The following is a 22,064-nucleotide window of genomic DNA, read 5'->3' on the forward strand; positions in this document are numbered from 1 at the left end:
GTAGCGGCAGGGAATTTATACATCCCGCTTGGTAAAATTTTATTTCATACGCTAAAACTCAATGCTATAGTACAACACAAGACATAAGATTATCATCCTTTACACATTCCCACATCATATATCCTGCCTATTATTAATTTTCAAAGATATTTTTCATTGACCTATTAATCTTTGTGGATAAAACTCCAGAATGTCTTAATATTTGTTCTATTCAATTTGAAAGTACATGAACCTGTAGATTTATATTAAAGCTGTTACAATTTAAATATATATTTATATACAGAGATATATATATATAATATATATAGACAACTCGTCTAAACATCAGCCCAACAATGTTAGATCTGTAAATTTGCTTTCGCAAATTTTTTGTTCTTCCCTCGCCGGGATTCGAACTCATGCTACTGAGAGAGTAGCATGAGTTCGAATCCCGGCGAGGGAAGAACAAAAATTTTGCGAAAGCAAATTTACAGATCTAACATTGTTGGGCTGATGTTTAGACGAGTTGTATATACAGAATGTACACAGCCATGTATCACCATCACTGCTGGTGATTCGATGGATAAATCTGTTGTAGAGTTAACGTTGTCACTGGTTCAGACGTACTTATATATATATATATATATATATAAACGCCTAAAAAGTGTACACAACAACACCAATAACAAAAAAAGGAACTATAAATGTAATTATTTATAAATATTTCGGATAACAGATATCCTTCATCAGTAAATATGATTGTGATGTTGAATGAATCATATATCAGTCTACTTAGATTAAACTATACAAATCTTGAAATTTATACAATAAAAATGTCAAACCGAACATCAGGTAAGACGCTTGCACAATTCTAAATATGTGTTAAACACGACATAGGTTATATGACTAATTACAACAGAGAGTTCAAATATATGCTTTAAATAAAAATATTAATGTGCGATATGAACTAGCACAATTCTAAAGCTTTAACGGTGACGACAGTTATGATGTTACAAGAACGATTGCGTCAATAAGAATTCCAAATAAACAGCACTGAACGATCTAAATTTGTAAATATTTCAAATTTGACAACGGTAGAGTAGTTGCAACAGAGTCTGCGTATTTAAACATCGCAAACAAACGGCCGTTAAAATATAATAATAAATTTTGACTAAGGTTAACTAGTTGAACGTGGCTTGGTACTTTTACATCCCTCAAAAAATTAAGCAATTTAAATTGGTATATTCAACAGATTTATCTTAGAGATGAGTAAGGTAAAGAAATAGAAACAGAGACTGTAATAAAAAGTAATACAACCCAAATGTGAAGCACTGCATGGAGTCGAACTACATCTTTTCATTTATCCCATTTGGTGCCAAAGTTGTTAATTTTCTTATCCAAAATCTTTCCCGAGTGAGTCTATCCTCCCTAGACCAAGCAGAGTTGTGGTCAATGATTGTAATGGTCAGTCGATTGAGATCTGCCTTAGTGTGGCCAGGGGATCTCAAATGTCGACTGAGAGGGAGGTCTGGCTTGCATTGGTAGTCGCTACGATGACCATTCATTCGTTTGTGAAACGGCTGTTCTGACTCGCCAACATACTGTTTACCACATTTACACTGTAGGAGATACACAACATTTGTAGTCTTGCAATTTACATTGCAAAATATGGTGTATTCTGTACCAGTGGAGTGACTGTTAAAAGTCTGGGTAACCAGTATTTGTTTGCAAGTCAGACATCGTTTGTTTCCGCAACCCTTGCAAGAGCCCACAGACGAAGAGCCTGCTTGAGAGGATAAATCAGCTCTCACCAGCAAGTCTTTAAGGCTTTTGGGCCTACGGAAAGCCAGTACAGGTGGCTCGGGAAAGATCTTGGATAGTTTAGGATGTTTTTCGATTTCTTTCCAATTTTCGCGGATTAGGTGAGATAAGTTGTCAAATTTTGGATGGTAAGTCAACACAAAAGGCACCCTCCTGTTGACCTTTTTGACTTTATATTGTAAAAGTTCATCTCGGCTGATGTTGTTAGCACGAGAAAAACCTTTATCAATGTCTTTTCTTTTGTAGCCCCGATGTTTTAGGTGACCGATGTTTAAATACGCAGACTCTGTTGCAACTACTCTACCGTTGTCAAATTTGAAATATTTACAAATTTAGATCGTTCAGTGCTGTTTATTTGGAATTCTTATTGACGCAATCGTTCTTGTAACATCATAACTGTCGTCACCGTTAAAGCTTTAGAATTGTGCTAGTTCATATCGCACATTAATATTTTTATTTAAAGCATATATTTGAACTCTCTGTTGTAATTAGTCATATAACCTATGTCGTGTTTAACACATATTTAGAATTGTGCAAGCGTCTTACCTGATGTTCGGTTTGACATTTTTATTGTATAAATTTCAAGATTTGTATAGTTTAATCTAAGTAGACTGATATATGATTCATTCAACATCACAATCATATTTACTGATGAAGGATATCTGTTATCCGAAATATTTATAAATAATTACATTTATAGTTCCTTTTTTTGTTATTGGTGTTGTTGTGTACACTTTTTAGGCGTTTATATAATTTATTTATTGTGTACGTGTATCGTTATTCGTAACGATCCAGCGCCCTCGTGGGAAAAATCGTTGACTATTATTCAGACGTTTTATATATATATATATATATATATATATATATATATATATATATATTATATATATATAAACAAGTCTATATTGAAAGCAACGTTCAAACCTATGATTGCGTTGGATAAAAACCGCAATTTTTATACGTGTGCATGCAAAACAAATTTCTTGGTAGAGTGGTCTAAATACAGCACAAACAACATTTTCCAAAAGACCAAAAAAGTGAAAAAGTATATTTTAACAAAACGCATTTGACATATATATATATATGTAGAATAAACTCATCATAGATACCAGGATTAAAATTGTATACGCTGTCTGGCGCGTTTCATCTACAAAAGACTCATCAATGACACTCAAATCAAAAACCGGTTAAAATGGCCAAATAAAGTACGAGGTTGAAGATCATCGAGGACCCCAAATTTCGAAAGGTTTTGCCAAATACTGCTAAGGTAATCTTTTCCCTGGGATATCAAATACTAAGTATTTTTGAAAAATTTAAAGTTAGTAAACAGTTAATTTATAAATATGACCATATCAACGGAACCAATATTTTTACCATGTAGAAATTACAAAATGTAAAGTCCATTACCTTCATTAAACAAGTTACTTAAACTAAAATTTCTAATTCAATTGTTCAAATATAGCTATAGGCTAGATCATCGACAGCTTATTCGGATTTTTGATTTCTGTGTAAACCTTTTTGCTTTTAGTTGAAAGAATGAATAAACTAAATCGGATGAGAGATTGGAAAAAAAACTTCCGTTTTAAAATAAATCTTATTCATCTACTCAATTTTTTCAAATTCCGAATATTGTTTGAGAGAAATAACTGTCGAATTTTAAAACTTTTACATTCTGTTAGAGCTACATACGGTTTATAATGTAGTGCCATTCATTACCTGTATATCCAGAGTTAAAAATTCCACAATAACCTTTTTTAAATTAAAATTCTTATCTTCCTGGTTAATCACAATATTAGAAAACCCAAATCTATTCAAGATATTTAGTATACAAATCAACCATTTTGTTAATAGATCTATACAGGATATTTGACCATTTCCGTTCAGGACTATTTTTGCAACAGTAAAAGGACCAAAACGCTACCATACGGTGTTCCACATGTACAGACATATAGGATATGTACTGAGTTCTCCATAATCATACAGATTTGTGTTAATTTTTTCGATATTTAATTAACGTTTTCAGAACTTCAATTGGAAGCTGTCTATTAGTTGATTAATTATATTGTATTCATTATTATTTGAAATAGGTTCACAATTTGATTTATATGACAATAAAGTTTTGAATTATGGGCTTCCATTGAGTAAATCAGTTGGTTTTTTTTTAGGGTTTTCGGTAAATTTATGGTTTCTAAGTGTGTATTTATTATATGTCTGTGGTAATAACAATTTAACGTAAGCTCTACATATCTTAACCAAGGATTTTTAAAGTATGAAATTCTTGATTGTAACGACATTCTCATTGCTAATGGTAATATTTTAAACACTGAAACAATAGGTAAGTCTGAAACCCTGGAATCCTTCAAAAGTGGCATATCTGGCCACTCTAGCATTTGAAGGATACACACCAACTTATTACTGTACATAATGTATATATGTTATTCAGTAGACTATTTTATTTTATTGATTATAGTAATTTTAATTAAGTCCATAAGTACATATAGCACACAAGTTCCGGAAAGTTTTACACTCCTACCTATGAGTCTTCTCCCGTATTCGGAAGAGGAAGAGGACGAAACTCCAACGCCGCCTAACATACACGAATTAAACGTATTCCAATATCATTGCCAAAATGTTTCACTGAACAATTTATGTTTTTATCCTGCACAAATAAAATAGTTTTCAAAAGATTTGATCAACATTATTTGTTTTTCTTTACTGCATATGTCAGTTTTGTTTTTGAAGACTGGATAACATTTTTTCTCTACAACACAATCAAATAATATATCAGCGGCAACATATGTCACGTTCGCAACGGCTTATCAGTCATATGTGCGCAACCTCAACAGTCATGACATTTTTACAGGTTTTTTTTTAGAATTTTCGTAAGAGTTGTCCATCATTTCCAGCGAAAAATAGGTGGACTTCTAGTGCAATAATAAACTGTTTCTAATAAAGCTTCTATATTTCCCCCATCAGACAACACAAGTCTGTGTCCACACTTGTATAATTCAAAACAACACAAAACTTTATTGATTCTGATGATGGGAGTTTTTAACGACATTGCCTGGCTTAACTTAATTTTTTGCCGAGCGGAGCGCCTGAATCCGCCCCTGTTGAATGCTGATATTATCAAGAAGAGTTTGTAATAAAGCAAAGGTTTATGTTTGTACTTGCATATACCGACTTTAAATAAAGCTTTATGTCTTAAGTCTTATACGAAATATACTGTATATACTTTAGTTATATACCTTTCAATTACAACTTGAACAAATTTTTTTTTAAATGCAATTGCGTCTGATTGTTGTGTTTATATTCGAAATAATTTCTCTATAAAAAAAAACCGAAGGATATTTCTATCCGTACCCGACGTTTGTTTTATCTTTTACAATTCTTTTTGACAAGCCGGCAGCATGGCGGAATGGGACTTGACATCGCGAATGGGACAGTATTTAGACCGTCATTTGGTCTTCCCCTTACTCGAATTTTTATCAGTGAAAGAAGTAAGCAGTATAACAAACATATATCACATAGACAGAAGCATATCGTGATCCCAAGCTACGATACAAATGAATGTTTATCCCATCTGTGTCATACATGTAGCCAACCTTTCAGTATTGTACCATATAAAACACGTAACCGGTACTTTCGGTTTGAAATATTATATTGATAATGATAACAATCAAAGAGAATAATAAAGCATGCCAAGACTATACATCCTCTCCTATAACAAGATTGAATATTTGAACAAGACATAAATTATGCCTTTTTTTATTCTGTGTCCGGAGCGATTTTCTGATTTGGCCACTTTTAGAATCCCTTATCAAGCCCTATTGAGTCTTATCATGAAAAAAATTGCCAACTACCTCACCTCAAACCAGTGCCCTGTAGGCCTGCAGCACCATTCCATATACCCGTAGCAGGTAAAAATTGGAATACACCTTATCGCTATTTATTCCTATCTGGATAAGTTCTAAAATTACACAACTTTTCAAACCTGTTGAAGCTATCTGGGGCCTTGTTCAAACAATGTATTGTCCATAAAACTTTTCATAGAGACATGTTTAAACCATCGTAAACACATCAAACAAAGCATTTTCAATGACTAATTTGTCTTTTAAAAATTGCATCTTAAACTATTAAAATTTTAAAATGTCCACTCTCCAAACTTTTTCCTCCCTCGGCTCATTGCTGATGACCTTTGTTTTATTCCACTTGACCTCAACAGAAAGTTGTCTAAGTAACTGTTTTTCTCGGATTTGACTAAATAGCGATAAGGTGTATAGAAGACATATTGGCCTTTAAGAATCTAAATATTTTGAAAATACCTTATAGTATAATTAAAACTTTTATATGAAAGTTTGTTAAGCCAAGGAGACAAATTTGAAGGCTTTATAAACAATATAACCACAAAAAGCTGGATTCGAAATACAGTACAGTTAAAGTGAACATGTTTCCCAACTCCATACACCGCAATTATTCACGGAGTGACACCAGGAAACTCCGATATCCCTCCCTAAATTCGGGAGTATTCCCTCCGACTTCCGCGTAAATCCGCTACCTTTTGTTTATTGTATTAGCGACATCTCTCCCAGCACAGTGTCACACCGTGTCACACCAGGTAATTAATTGCCCTAATCCTTCTGATCTATGCCGGCACGCAACAGTCAGGGTATTGGAAATTCTTATGTAATTAAACAATTGTATTTCCTGTCTTATTTTTAATCAAGTTATATGTCTAATTGCATGAAACAAATAAAAGATTAAAAAGCAAAATGTTGTCTTTAATTCTTCATTTGGATTCAATAGTTTTATTAAAAAAAAAACTATACTTGATTTTGACCTCGTTTTTTTTTCTCACCAATAAAATAATATTTTATTTGCGATGTGTAAAAATAAAAGGAAACTATCGCCAATGTATAAATGTGAGCATTTTAACGAAAATTATGTGTCTCAAACTTTTGTATATACAAATAAAAAACTAATTATTTACCATTCATTTTGTTTAAGTCTACGACATTTTCTTACTACGATTGGTTGGCATTTCTTTGATATTTACAACAGAATGCATTGAGTGTGTAGGTAAAGGTAATATCTTTGGTTAGCTTGCTTGTTAGCTGAACTGTTAAGTCATTATTAGGTTAAGTAAACTACCCTCCTTTAAGAGTAGACTAGTCAGACTGATAACCAATCTGTCTGTAGGACTATACTACTCCGAAAGGAAGGTAGTATACCTAGCCTAATAATGACTTCACGGTTCAGCTAACAAGCAAGCTAACCAAAGATTCTACCTTTACCTACACACTCAATGCATTCTGCTGTAATACATTTCGGCGACAACAAGAATACTTCCATAGCTAAATCAACCTTGGTACACAAATACATGGTTTACGCATGACATATTTGTCATACGATGGGTATAAATTGAATGAATGAATGAGTATTAACTCTGTGCGATCTTTTCTGATCAAATTAGTAATTAAAATTTGCTCTTTCTTGCGAGCAGGGGAAAGTTATAACCTATGTATAACACTATGGTCAACTGGTATGGCAGTATCGTGCTTTAATGGTGCTGCATTGACTCGTCGTTGCATAATATTTATTTACGCACGATGCATGTAAACTTGTGTGTTGTATTTTAGACAGCGATCATTTAATTTAAATGTTTTTCGTAGATATATTTGATTTTTTTTTTTTTCATAATAATTGTTGAAATAATTTTTTTTTCCATTACTCCAAGGATTTATAACTAACATACGGATTACGCGCATCCGATTTTGTTTTTTATAATTAAAGATCAATTACAGAGGTAAAAGCATGTATTTTTTTCATATAACTAATTAAGTTGTGAATGTTGTGTTGTGGCTTGGGTGCGAAATTTCTCTCAGTAAAATGTTTTTATAACAAAGGGCATGCATACAAAACGTCATCCCTTTGTTCAACAGAGCTGTCACTTGACAGTTTCTTCTCGAAACTCTAATTCAAGTCAGTTACGTAACGAGATAGTGAAACATTGAAAAATAAATTGAGAATGACAAAGTTCACTTGTTGATCAGATAAATTTACTTTGTGGTTCAGATTGGACGAGTTACCTTAAAAACAACATTTTGTTTTAAGCCAGTTGATTTTTATATAGTGAACAATTAATGCACCGGATATGGCTTTTTGAGTAAGTCATAAAGTTACCTAATTGTTATAAAATCGTCTTTGTTGAAAGAATACAATGTATGACCTGACCGGACTATAATAGAAATACAAAATAACAAGTTTTTTTCTTCATATTTTTATTCATTCGTACGTTTTTTTTAAGTGACAATGACATGGGACAAAAACATATGATAATAATTATCTTCTTCTGAATGCTGATGTCACAACTTATCTGTCAAAAGAAAGGAAAACATTTGTTATTAAGATTAAATACCGTGTTTTTAAAGCACACAGGTGCAATCAAGATCGATTAAACGTACATAGGTAAATAATCTGGCTAATGCGATTATGTTGTCACGCATCGTTAATTTTTAGTACATCCGATGGGCATTAAATCAATTAACAGCCACGCGGTGTTGGGAGAGAATTTTTGGAGGAAATTGGGAGTATAATCCGTGATTCGCGGTGTGACATCGCTTCACTCCGAAATCGGTGGAAAGAGTTCGTTATTACTCCCTCTCTGCGTGTACTGTACCATTAATGATAAATTTCCTTCAAATCGAATTATACTTACTTCCACAATAAATTGCTTTATTTGTGATAACATTTAGTTTTTATACGACCGCAAAAAATTTTTGCGGTCGTATATTGGTATGACGTTGGCGTCGTCGTCGTCGTCGTCCGAAGACACATTGGTTTTCACACTCTAACTTTAGTTTAAGTGAATGGATCTCTATGAAATTTTACCATAAGGTTCAATACCACAAAAGGAAGGTTGGGATTGATTTTTGGGGTTATGGTACCAACAGTTAAGGAATTAGGGGCCAAAAATAAGCATTTTTGTAACTTCCAGACATAACTTGTGTGTTAGTGTATGTATCTCTCTGACATTGTACCACACGGTTCCATATCACACAGGGAATGCTGGGATTGATTTTGGGGGTAATTGCCTCAAAATATTAGGAATTAGGGGCCAAAAAAGGCAAGCATTTTTCTAGTTTCATGATAATAACTTGTGTGTAAGTGTATGGATCTTTCTGAAATTGTAGTACAAGGTTCCATTTTGCAAAGGGACAGCTGGAATTGAGTTTGGGGGTAATTGCCCAAAACGTTTAGGAATAAGGGGCCAAAAATAAGCATTTTTCTAGTTTCCAGACAATAACTTGTGTTCAAGTGTATGGATCTCTCTGAAATTGTACTGCAAGGTACCATACCACAAAGGGAAGGCTGGGATTGAGTTTGGGGGTGATGAATCATAAGGGGGTTCAAAAAATTTGGGGGGGGGGGGGTTTCCTTTTTTTTCTTTTTTTCCTTTTTTTTTTCTTTTAAAATTTTCCATTTGAAGTTGGTTATTTCTGTTTTATATTTAAAAGCAAATAATAATGATATGGTAGGAGATACACACCAAACAGGATGTGTAAATTATTATATAATAAGTATTGTGCAATAGCAAGAAATTTTCAATTGCACAGTATTGCACAATAGCAAGAAATCTTCAATTGCACAGTATTGCGCAATAGCAAGAAATCTTCAATTGCACAGTATTGTGCAATAGCAAGAAATATCCAATAGCACTATATTGCGCAATAGCAAGAAATTGTCAATTGTACAGTATTGTGCAATAGCAAGAAATATTCAATTGCACAGAATTGTGCAAAAGAAGATACTTCGTATAAATTGCTTATTTCTTGACCAATTTCAATGGGGTTTTATTCTTGAATTCTTGGGGTTCTTTAATATGCTGATTCTAACCGTGTATTAAGTTTTTGGATTTTGGGCCCCGTTTTTAAATTGGTCCACATTAAGGTCCAAAGGGTCCAAAATTAAACTTAGTTTGATTTTAACAAAAATTGAATTCTTAGGGTTCTTTGATATGCTGAATCTAAACATGTATTTAGATTTTTGATTATGGGCCCAGTTTTCAAGTTGGTTCAAATCGGGGTCCAAAATTAAACTTTGTTTGATTTCAACAAAAATTGAATATATGGGGTTCTTTGATATGGTGAATCTAATCATGTATTTAGATTTTTGATTTTTGGGCCCCATTATCAACTTTGTCCACATTGAGGTCAAAAGGGTCCAAAATTAAACTTTGTTTGATTTCATCAAAAATTGAATTCTTGGGGTTCTTTGATATGCTGAATCTAACCATGTATTTAGATTTTGGATATTGGACCATAATAGATGAATGTCCAATTTAAAATTTTTAAGTCCTTAGACCACATTCATGCATTCTGTGTCAGAAACCTATGCTGTGTCAAATATTTAATCACAATCCAAATTCAGAGCTGTATCAAGCTTGAATGTTGTGTCCATACTTGCCCCAACTGTTCAGGGTTCGATCTCTGCGGTCGTATCAAGCTGCGCCCTGCGGAGCATTTTATTGTACATTTAATGTACATTGTCAGGGATTTATCAGTATGTCCTTAGGGGCCATTAATAGGTCCCATTCACAGTGATAAAAAGGTCAAATTTCTGCTCCATCAATCCCATCAACTGTGTAACTGGAAGAACTATATTATAAGTGCATGTTGATGTTTTTTACAACCCTTTCAAGTCATGTTTTATTAAAAAGGCATTTTCTTTTCATTAAAGAGGTTTCATTATACGGATACAGAATGAATCCCGTTATGTCATAAAAAATTTCTAAAATTGTAAATCTGGTGTTTCTTTCCCCAGTGATGCCAGTCTGTTGTGTTTCAGAGACTGGTGAGTCAAACAGTCCATTTAGTGTTCAAAATCTAACACCAGAAGCTATTACATAATTATTGATACATTTTTTGTACATGTATTATGTTCGATGATGTTAATCTAGAGTTTGATGAATCTTCAAGTTTCGACAGTGAGATTGTAGAAACCTGCAGTGATGAAAGTGACATAGAAAGTCAAATTTTATCTGTCAGTCCTGTTCCAACTGAAATGTTGAAAATAAATTTAAGAAATAAATATCAGTAAGATTTTATGTACATGGATGTTTTTGGTTTGAGTTCCTATTCTTCAGTTCCCAGTCAAGACTTCCACCAGATGACCCTGATGAATAGAAATTCTGTTTTGTCAAATATAGGACTTTATACCCATAGCTGTATAAGAGAGACATATATATGTATGTAAACATAGTGATATTTGTAGTACAAATTCTACATAAAATGAAGAAGATGTGGTATATTGCCAATGATCACCTAATGTTGGCATTTGTATCCCTCTAATTTGATGTTACTACATAGAGATTACTTTGTGGAAAAGGAAGAATTTTTTTTTTTGTCAAAACAATGTTTAGTTTAATATCTATACTACTAAAATAACGAAGTCAAATTTGTTAGCCGTCATAAAGTAAAAACGATGAATCAAAGAATTCAACTTTATTTATAACTACTACATGTAGGACAATGGTGTTGATTAAAAGTTACACCATTCAAGGCCCTTTTGTTTTCCACATAATTAATATTACCAATAATCAACAAGTTCCGAGTCGAATACCATACCGATACCAATAGTATATGTCTTCTTCTTCTCTTAGTAAATTCCTCCGTTTTTGGAACACCTGTGTCACACAGTATTAAAAGCCCTTAATTTTAATACTACTTATTTAAAAAACATTCCTTCATAAAATATTATTGTCCTACAAATATACAAATATACAGAAATGTAAAAACCCTAATTGAATACTATTTACACCTATTAGTGCAAATGAATTAAAATCCAGGCTATAAATAAGGCGTAGGTACTTTAATTGAATCAAATGGATCTGCTATGTCGTGGGTGTGTTCTAGTTCTATATATTTATAGAATTAGATGTCTGATGATTTAGATTATAATAAAATCATCAAATACAAAGAAAAAGCATTAAACTTTTGAAATAATTAGTAATATTAGTTTAATATATAGTTTAAACCTCAACATTTGTAATAGATTTCTGTCTTTATGAAAGCCTAAATATCGGAAAAATCATGTAATGTTTTGATAGTTTTCAATCCTGTCCAGACCAATAAATTCTTAAATTTTGAAATTCTTTCTTCTTGTTTCTACCTTTGTTTGAGATAATTGTGTTGTCTATAACCCTTACTGTATATCTCTATAGTTAAGAAAATATTTTGATCTTTTCAGCTGTACGATGAAAAACAGATGTTAAAAGGGAAGTTGGATCTTCTCAGTAATACAAACATGGTGGACTTTGCAATGGATGTACATAAAAATTTGTATCCAGACAAAGATGTACCACAAAGTAATTATATAGTAACATAATTGATAAACATTATATCTTATCATTTCAAGAAACAAATACTATACCCCTGCAGTAATTCATTTAGGGTCTCAGGACATTTGCACACCTTTCTCTCTAAATATGTTCAAGGAAATTTGAAAATATGAGAATTCCTGAAAGGATGCAGGAAGAAATTTTAATAAAAATGGAAATTAACATGAGGGTCCTGAAGTCTACCTGAATCACTGCTTTGTATTGACATACATGCCATATTGGAATACAAACACTTGATTTACTTAAATACAAACAAGCAGATGGTTAAACTATAAGATAACATACAAATGCAATTTAGGAATCAGGATTTTCTGACATTTTAATCTAAGTCTGAAAATATATGCAGAACATGGATAAGACAAAAATTATATCAGTTTATATGGTCTCAAAACAGTATTGTATGAGCCAAAATTGAGTTCATGTACAAATGTACAAGATTAAAATCAATTTTCTTTGGCCACATTTATTCAGACCTATCATAAGGAGTCTTAATTAGGAAGCAAACGATTCATTGATCGCATAAAACTGACATTATCTTAAATCTGTGTTCCCTTGTTTTATTATAATGCTTTTGCACTATTTTTTTTTAGCTCTGAAGGACAAAAGAACTGATGTAGTATCACAGTTGAAATATTTACAGAGTGAAACAGAACTAATCACAAAAATATTTGAAGACCCAGAGGTCATTAGACAGGTGCAGAGTTCAAGGTGAATATATTCATTATAAATCTTGGATTTTCATAGTTACATTTTGTAACACTAGAATAAGTTTGAATGGCGTTTTGAATTAACCTTCATTATGCAAAATACTTCATCAAATACTATTTTAATCAAAGCTTTAATACTTATTCAAACAATTTTGTCATAAGATGTTTTGTGAAAAGAGCCCCGGACTCCTCTTGAATGAAAGCCATACAAAGAACACATGGTCCAGAAAGCTGTTTGTCTGTACCATAGAATTTTTGCCACAATTTTCTTGGGAATTAAAATCAGACCCACTTAAATTTAGCTATGCCAAGTATTGCGTTGCCACATTCACCGCTTATCAACTTCCTGTTAAACAAATACTTAAAAATTCTTGCATATATTGGTCAAGTATGACCTATACATTGCATTTTGTCTGAAACTCTGAAGAAGAGCTTTCTGAAATATGATATCAAGCTTCATGTTAATATAAAAATAAGGGGATATGATATGATTGCCAATGAGACAACTATCCAGCACTAAAGCATGCTATACTGTATGATGTGATTTCATCTTCAATGATCAAATTCTGTTAACTGAATAGTTATACAATGTAGCATGGGTATCATTATGAGCAGTTCAACTTGTCTTAGTCAGCTTTGAAATTATTTAAATCCTTATGCATTAAAATGGTGACTGACCTGAATTGAAGGCATCAGTCTAATAAATATTAAATGAAAGTCTTGGCTTAAAAAATGTAATTCATCCAGCAATAAACCATGTTGACATATTTCAGAGATGGGAGACAGCTCTTTGAATTCCTAAGTAAAGAATTTGGGGTAAGTATTAATGATGTAACTCCACCCAAACTTGCTTTCTCTTTTTATGCTACATGTTTGGTCTTCAACAGTATTATTGGGTATATGTAAAAAAAATAAAAAGACAGTGCTTGCCATGTGGGACACTTGATTAAATTGCATTCTTCTGAATACTGTTCATAAAGAAAAGAATTTCTTTTTTTTTGGGGGGGGGGGGGGGGGGTGCTTATTAAGTAGTTAGGAAAACTTTAAGTGCTATCTCAGTTGTCATAATTTTATTATGGTGGCTTATTTCTGACATCGACATAATTTTGGTCGACATACATTTATCTCGATTAGACATGATATTATCTTGACAAGCCATGATATTATCTCGTTATGTTGACTTTCGTGTTATTTTTATCGTGTCATGTCATGATAAATTATCGCGACATTCCATGATACATGCTGCAGAATGCCGACATATTTTTAACGTTACCGTGACTTTTTCTTCGACCCTGCCTGCTCCTACCATTCACATAAGGTCTTGTCAACATAGAGTTATCGCAACCTGCCATGTTCATTATCATGACAAGTCGTCATATATCATGAAAAGTCGCTAATATTTATCTCTATGATTTCATTTTCTTAAATGTTGCGATAGTTATATTCGGAACTCCTTGTCCAGAACAGACTGTGGTTGATCGTCTGCAGACTGCATGTGTCGAAGCGAGTTCCGAATATGATCTATTTTTAGAGGTTCTATATTTGAGCGTGTGATATGTCGACTTGTCATGATAATGAACATGGCAGATCGCGATAACTCTATGTTGACAAGACCTTATGTGAATGACAGGAGCAGGCAGGGTCGAAGAAAAAGTCATGGTAACGAGAAAAATATGTCGACATTCTGCAGCATATATCACGGAATATTGCGATAATTTATCAAGACATTACACGATAAAAATAACATGAAAGTCGACATAACGAGTTAATATCATGGCTTGTCAAGATAATATCATGTCTTATCGAGATAAATCTATGTCGACCAAAATTATGTGATGTCAGAAATAAGCCACCATATTTTATGTCTATTTAGAAATCTGAGAAAAATACCAGTGCAAAAATCTATGCCAAAATGTTAATAGTTAAAATTATCATTGCTGAAATCTACATAAATAGTAATTAACATTAATATAACAAAAATATTTAAATGTTCTGTGTATATTTTAGAAGATGTGTATATGTGATATATTTCATTTTCTTTACAGTTTCAAAGTAAAATGATAGACACTCTATACAACTTTGCAAAGTTTCAATACGAATGTGGAAATTATTCTGGTGCAGCAGAGTATTTGTACTTCGTCAGAGTTTTGGTAAGTACCCTTTTGCGAGTAGAAAAAAAATAATACCAAATATGTCATACTTAGATCTTCTCTTATATGAATACAAATACAGTTAGAAAACTGTAGAAATCAGTTGCTGTGAAGTTGGCTGGAAAGGTTTAACAAACAAACAAAATTCCTGTATAAGTTAATTTGAAGTATTTTAAAAGCAGGTATATTTAAAAAAAAAATTTTAAATTACTAAGCTGTTGGGTTAAAATCATACACCTGCGAAACAGGGTATCATTTGAATGTGTTATCAAATAATAAATTGTTTTGAGTATTTTGTATTGTTTGTGTAGAACTGTTAGTATAAATATAACAATGTGAACTTTTGTTTTAACAGTTACTATCTACAGATAAGAACTTTTTAGATGCTCTATGGGGTAAACTGGCCTCTGAGATACTTATGCAGAACTGGGAAACAGCATTAGATGATTTAACTAAACTGAAAGAAATCATTGATGGAAATGTAAGTTTAGTAGGTGTATCTTGTGTTTGAAGCATTTTAAAGTATACTTTTTAATGTTAAGTTTACCTTACATCTTTTGATTAAGTAAGTTTTGTTGCTGGATAAATACAATGAAACAGGTCACAGATATGTAAAACTACTTATCATCATATAACATTTTAGTTTCTTCTTAAACATTTAGGAGATAACAGTATTTAATTTGAAGATTTCCAGGCATCAGTTGCAGTTAAAATAAAAAATTGTTTCTGGCAAATCTTCAAATACAACTCTGTTATCTCATTCTAATACAACTGAAAGAAAACACAGCTAAATCATACATTTCAAAATCTGTCTCATGATGTCTGTGCTTGCATCCACAATATCATACAAGCGATTGTGGAATTGATGCCCTAAAATTTGTGGCATAATCCTATCAAAGTGAACAATACAAACATTTTTTTAATAATAAGCACGTCTATACCTGTCAGAGGAATATATATTCTATATTTATTTCAGACTTTTGGATCAGCTTTGCAGAATTTACAACAGAGAACATGGTTGATACATTGGAGTTTATTTGTTTTCTTCAATCATCCCAAAGGACGAGATCTTATCATAGATATGTTCCTGTATCAGCCATTGTAAGTACATATATTTACATATCCATTGAATATGTGTTTCATATTTATTCCTAGTATGTCATTTGGTAAGTTTGTGTCCTTGGATTGCTGACTCATTCACTGATACCTACATCTCATTTTACTCATATCTCTAACATGTCTAATGTTGTTTATATGAACAGTTATATGTAAATGTCTGTTTGCAAATTCCTTTTCAGTAAAGAGTTCAACCCCTGGTTTTTTGGTGAAGTTCATGTTTTTCAATCTTAAGCATTTTGTGTAGTGTTTTTCTTACTGTTGTTTTTTTTCTCTCGTCTTTTTCTATTTTGACAGTGGTGTTGTCTGTTTTCATTGGACTCAATGTGTTTTATTGCCTGCTTGATTTCTTAGCCATCTTTTGATTATGTTCTTTTTCACTAATTTGCAGGTACCTAAATGCTATACAGACCACCTGTCCACACATACTAAGGTATTTAACAACAGCAGTCATCACTAACAAAAGTAGGAGGAGGGTTGTACTTAAAGATTTAGTCAAAGTTATACAACAGGTAATTTATTTATATTTTGAACAGCCAAATTTATCAATGAATGATTGGTTTTTCAAGGAGAAATATAAAGGTCCCATTTAATAAACTCCACAGAGAACAAAAGCTATTGTATTTATTTAAGGGGACAGTTCACTTCTCAAACATTTAAATGGCAAGGTAAACACCAACTGATTCTGGAGAAAGGTTTTGTTTCATTTGCAATAATACTGGCTTTAATTAGTAAATTTTTTTTAACTCCTCAATTAATTGAAGCGTTTAAAGAGAAATCTCTTACACAGCAAATATTAACACTATAAGTGTTTAAAGACAAATAGACCCTCACCAAATAATCTAACCAATACAAATCACATGTGCAGACCAACATTGATTAATGCAAAAAATATATAAAAAATAATCAGATTGTCAAAAAGGATACACGTTAGGTTGTAGTGCTTGAAACAGAATATAAATTTGAATTCTTTCAAAAGAATGTTTGCATATAACCTTGCATTTCTCTTTTAGGAGTATTCTTTTAAAAGATCTAATCATATAGTTTGTAACATATTTGTATGTAGGTTGTTATTTTTCCTCTGAAATGTCACCTAACAAATATCCAAAATTTGCATATGTAAAATATGTATGTGTGATCTTTGGTTTCTCTTTTAGGAATCCTATACATACAAAGATCCAATCACAGAGTTTGTAGAATGTCTGTATGTGAACTTTGATTTTGATGGAGCCCAGCAGAAACTCAGAGAATGTGAAGAAGTAGGTGTAAAACACTTTATCCATTTCTTCTAAGTTTTTTTCTTACATTGTCAATACAAAACTTTTATTCAATGAATACTTAATTGAGTAAATACATCAGAAGTTTATCCGTCTTATTTTTTCTCATTTAATGAAAATGAAAGAGAACAACAATTCTCAGTTGCATAGTTCTCTGATTTTAAGAGCTACAAAAAATATGAGCAGGATAAATTATACAAAAAAAGCATTTCACTAAAACATCTATTACATACATACTGTGGATTCATTTATTTTCGTGGATTGCAGAAAAATTGCATTTTCATGGATATATGAATTCACTGTTTTGCTCAAGTCTGCATACAATCTTAAGCAATTTGTACTTTATTGAACATTTAAATTGATGGTTTACCTTAATCAACAAAAGCCTAGTAAACTGCTTTACCACAAATAATAATAAATCCATAGAACAAGAGAAAGGAAAGTTAAAAATGTATGAATGTAAGTAAAGGAAGTTGAATGTTTTAAGCCATAAAGAGTCATTATGTGTTCTTAAAAAAACTTGTGTGTATGAGTTTATTTTTCATAAAGTTGGAACAAATATGGAGATCTAACTGAATCAAAAGCATGTAGTAAGTAATCTTTTCTTTCTTTCAGGTTTTAGTAAATGATTTTTTCCTGGTAGCCTGTTTAGAAGATTTTATAGAAAATGCCAGACTGTTGATATTTGAGACTTTCTGCAGAATCCATGAATGTATCAGTATACGGTAAGTAGTTAAATTTATCTTATGTATAGATATGCAATGAATAGTAAAATTGTCACAATGGCGGCAGTCAATTTTTGGTGATTGATGAAATGATAATTTAGTTGTGAAATATAGGTGTGGTTATTGATAATGTAATCAGTTAAAACAGTGTCACATAGGAATATAGAAATGGGTTCCACACAATTTGAAATGTAATAAATATTTGTATAGATAAGTATATGAATTGCTGTTAACTTACCTGCCTTATATGATAATGTATTTATTTAACATCAGTTTTAAAGAGTTATTTGAGTTATTTTTGCTTTAGAATATTTCATCCTCAATAAAGATGTCACTAATAGTGATAAATAAATGGTCCCATGATAAATTTCTTCTAAGGTGGCACATTCTGCATAGAACATTAAGTATTATACAAAACAAAATTCAGATGTGAATTTACAAAAGAAAATGACATACATGATAAAAAAAAAACTAGAAAACTTAATTGTAAGAAATGTTTATATTTTTGAAACTAGAATGTTGGCTGAGAAGTTGAATATGACAGAAGAAGAAGCAGAAAGATGGATTGTTAATTTGATACGAAATGCTCGTCTTGATGCTAAAATTGATTCTAAACTTGTAAGTTTTGGTGGAAATTAATTTTACTTTCGCTGAAAATTATTTTATCATTAGACTGGAACTCATGCAAAAGACTCATCAGCTTTGTCCCAAGAGTCAAAAGCTGGTCTAGTTTCAGCTCCTCTGTGTCCACCTGTCTAAAATGACATAAAGAATAGTTGTGTTGTACTTAGCACCAACAATGTTCCTTCAATAATATGCAAACTTTGTATGCAATTGCACACATATTGAAGATGTGGACAGATTTGAATTATTTTTTCTCAGGTTTCCTGTATTCATGGTATTTGGAACTTAGTTAATTTTATCATTGAATGCTATAGACAGTAGCTAAATTGTGCCATATGTAACTCCAACACTTTTTCATCATCTGTGAATAGTATATCACCAAATGCACATTTTTGTTAACAAAATAACCAGACACACAATACAAATTTTACTATCATTAGTCATATATTGTTTCAGTTTTATAAAGGTGATACCATCCCTTTGTTGTAGACTTTTCTTAACTACCACAGGAACTTCCATCAACTTCGTTCATTTAGATTTTTGCCCCTATGAAAATTAATAAAATTCTGTATACTAATATCTCTTTCCTAAATAATAAAATGGGACACCAATGTCAGTTCCCAGGTCTTGAAATTTCCAGATAAAATTCTTGAAAGCATTTGGATAAAGAAAAAATTAGTGTGTGGTGGTTGACCTTTAATGAATACTTTGATCAAAATAAGTCTGATACACATTTTTTAATTGAAGTTGAAAAAATACAATGAGCTTGACTACATACACAGAGTATAAGTCTCCAGTTTCTGCATGCTAAATATTTAAATCAAATATATTAAAGTTATATACCATAACAGAAGAGATATCATTTGTATATTTTTTTATCCACAGGGTCATGTTGTAATGGGAACACAGGCTATATCCCCTTACCAGCAAGTTATAGAGAAGACAAAAACATTGGCATTTAAATCTCAGATGTTAGCTATGAATATAGAGAAGAAATTAGGTCTTAAAACAGACAGTGTAAGTAATTAATGTTTATAGTGCATAGTAAGCCAGTACAGATTACCTAATTAGAGGTGAATTTGTGAATTCCCCAGGTTCCACTTCTTTCTATTTCCATTGAAAACTGTTATTACCGACGACTTATTTCTCAACGAATGATAATATATTTTAAATGTTTTCCTCAAGTTCACATTTTTTATTTCAATTCTTTTTGTTATTTTATTTTGGTGTAAAATCATTGCCTGAAGCATATGTTAAAAATATGTGCTATTTCAACACATTTACCCCCTATAAAATTTCAAAAAGAAGCTTTTAATTCTAATAATTACATTCTTATGCTACAGTCACCAAATGAACAGTTTATCAAGCTTTTCATTTGTTTTTCTATACATTGGTTTATTTTTGTCAAGGAGAGTATGTGCAGTCATAGATAGTAAAGCTGGTGCAAAAATATCTTGCTGGAAATACTTTATTGATTAAACATATTATTATCCGTATTTGGTGTACTCATTGTGATCGTTTATTGTATTTTGTTTTTCAATGTATATTACAAAGAAATTACTTGTATAACTCAATAAAAAATATATATATATTTATTAATTTCAGACAAATACCTGGGGTCCAGAGTAGTTGCCATAGAAACCAGTTATCAGCATTAAAGTCCTGTTATATGATTCAGACTGTCAAGTGTTGAAAGAGAACTGATATTTTTAAAAAGAATATGACTTTGAAATTTAAAATCCATCATATGCTGTCAATAATAAATTATTATTCTCGGAAATTCTTCTATCATTTTTGTAGAACCTGCAACATAGTGATCCTACATTCTGTCTTCGGCGATGCCAGTTAGATTCAGCCTGTGGTTAAAGTTTTTTTAAACATCAATAATTTTCATGACTTAGACCTCATGGAATTTTATAAAACTTACACAGAAGCATTTTTATGCTCAAAAGACAGTAACCGAAGCAGCCTCATCGCCTTTGGTCAAATTTGATTAAAACAAAAACTTAAAGCGTCACAAAAAGCTTCAACTAAAAATCATAAACCTAATAAAATGTTCAACATCAAGTTTAATGGATATGTAATAAAAAAGTCAATTGATTTATCTAAACCAGACATAATCAAAGACACTGAAACATGGTTAGACAAAAATACATTATATAAATTCTTTCCATCAGAACTTTTTAACCTCTACAGGTCAGATAGGCAACCAAATGAAAATAGCAAATCCATGGAGGTACTTATTGCCATCAATAAAGAATTTATTAGCACAGAAGCTAGAGAACTTAAAACTATCTTTGAAATAGTCTCAAATGAAAGAACCTTGGTGAGCGCGCTCACATACCCCACGTCCCCACATTGTCATTGGAGAAATAGAATAAGTGTAAGAAAAAAAAATTGTATCAAAAAAAAAAATTGAATTCCCTGTCAATATGCACATCTACTTAGTATGTCCTTATTATCTGAAAAGGTTTCATGAAATTCTGTTGTGTGGTTTGAGAGGAGTTGCGATGACAAACTGTTGCAGTAGTACATAACAGTAAATAAGTTCAAAGGAGCGTAACTCCTAGAAAAAGAATTGAATCGTAATTTCCTGTCGATATGCACATCTACATAGTATGTCCTTATTATCTAAAAAGGTTTCATGAAATTCTGTTGTGTGGTTTGAGAGGAGTTGCGATGACAAAAGGTTGCAGTAGTATATTGGGCAAATAAGTTCAAAGGGGCGTAACTCCTGAAAAAAAAATTTAATCGTAATTTCCTGTCGATATGCACATCTACGTAGTATGTCCTTATTATCTGAAAAGGTTTCATGAAATTCTGTTGTGTGGTTTGAGAGGAGTTGCGATGACAAACTGTTGCAGTAGTACATTAAAGTAAATAAGTTCAAAGGGGCGTAACTCCTAGAAACAGAATTGAATCATAATTTCCTGTCGATATGCACAACTACATAGTATGTCCTTATTATCTAAAAAGGTTTCGTGAATTTCTGTTGTGTGGTTTGAGAGGAGTTGCGATGACAAAAGGTTGCAGTAGTATATTGGGCAAATAAGTTCAAAGGAGCGTAACTCCTGGAAAAAAAAATTGAATCGTAATTTCCTGTCGATATGCACATCTACATAGTATGTCCTTATTATCCGAAAAGGTTTCATGAAATTCTGTTGTGTGGTTTGAGAGGAGTTGCGATGACAAACTGTTGCAGTAGTATATTGGGCAAATAAGTTCAAAGGGGCGTAACTCCTGGAAAAAAATTGAATCATAATTTC

General features: G+C 31.9%; 1 protein-coding gene across 1 annotated transcript; it reads left to right on the forward strand.

The window, feature by feature from the left end:
- Nucleotides 1–5,184: 5,184 nt before the first annotated feature.
- Nucleotides 5,185–20,578, forward strand: LOC127730980 (eukaryotic translation initiation factor 3 subunit E-B-like). The gene is made up of 13 exons (XM_052239629.1): nt 5,185–5,300; nt 12,049–12,166; nt 12,790–12,907; nt 13,680–13,722; nt 14,952–15,056; nt 15,412–15,537; nt 16,033–16,157; nt 16,564–16,684; nt 17,330–17,431; nt 18,065–18,174; nt 18,690–18,792; nt 19,684–19,815; nt 20,404–20,578. The coding sequence occupies exons 1-13, from the start codon at nt 5,211–5,213 to the stop codon at nt 20,425–20,427; spliced, it is 1,317 nt and encodes a 438-aa protein (XP_052095589.1). The 5' UTR covers nt 5,185–5,210; the 3' UTR covers nt 20,428–20,578.
- The last annotated feature ends 1,486 nt before the right edge of the window (nt 20,579–22,064 follow it).

The sequence above is a fragment of the Mytilus californianus genome, unplaced genomic scaffold (genome assembly GCF_021869535.1).
Source record: "Mytilus californianus isolate M0D057914Y unplaced genomic scaffold, xbMytCali1.0.p SCAF_1, whole genome shotgun sequence".
NCBI classification, from domain to species: Eukaryota; Metazoa; Mollusca; class Bivalvia; order Mytilida; family Mytilidae; genus Mytilus; species Mytilus californianus.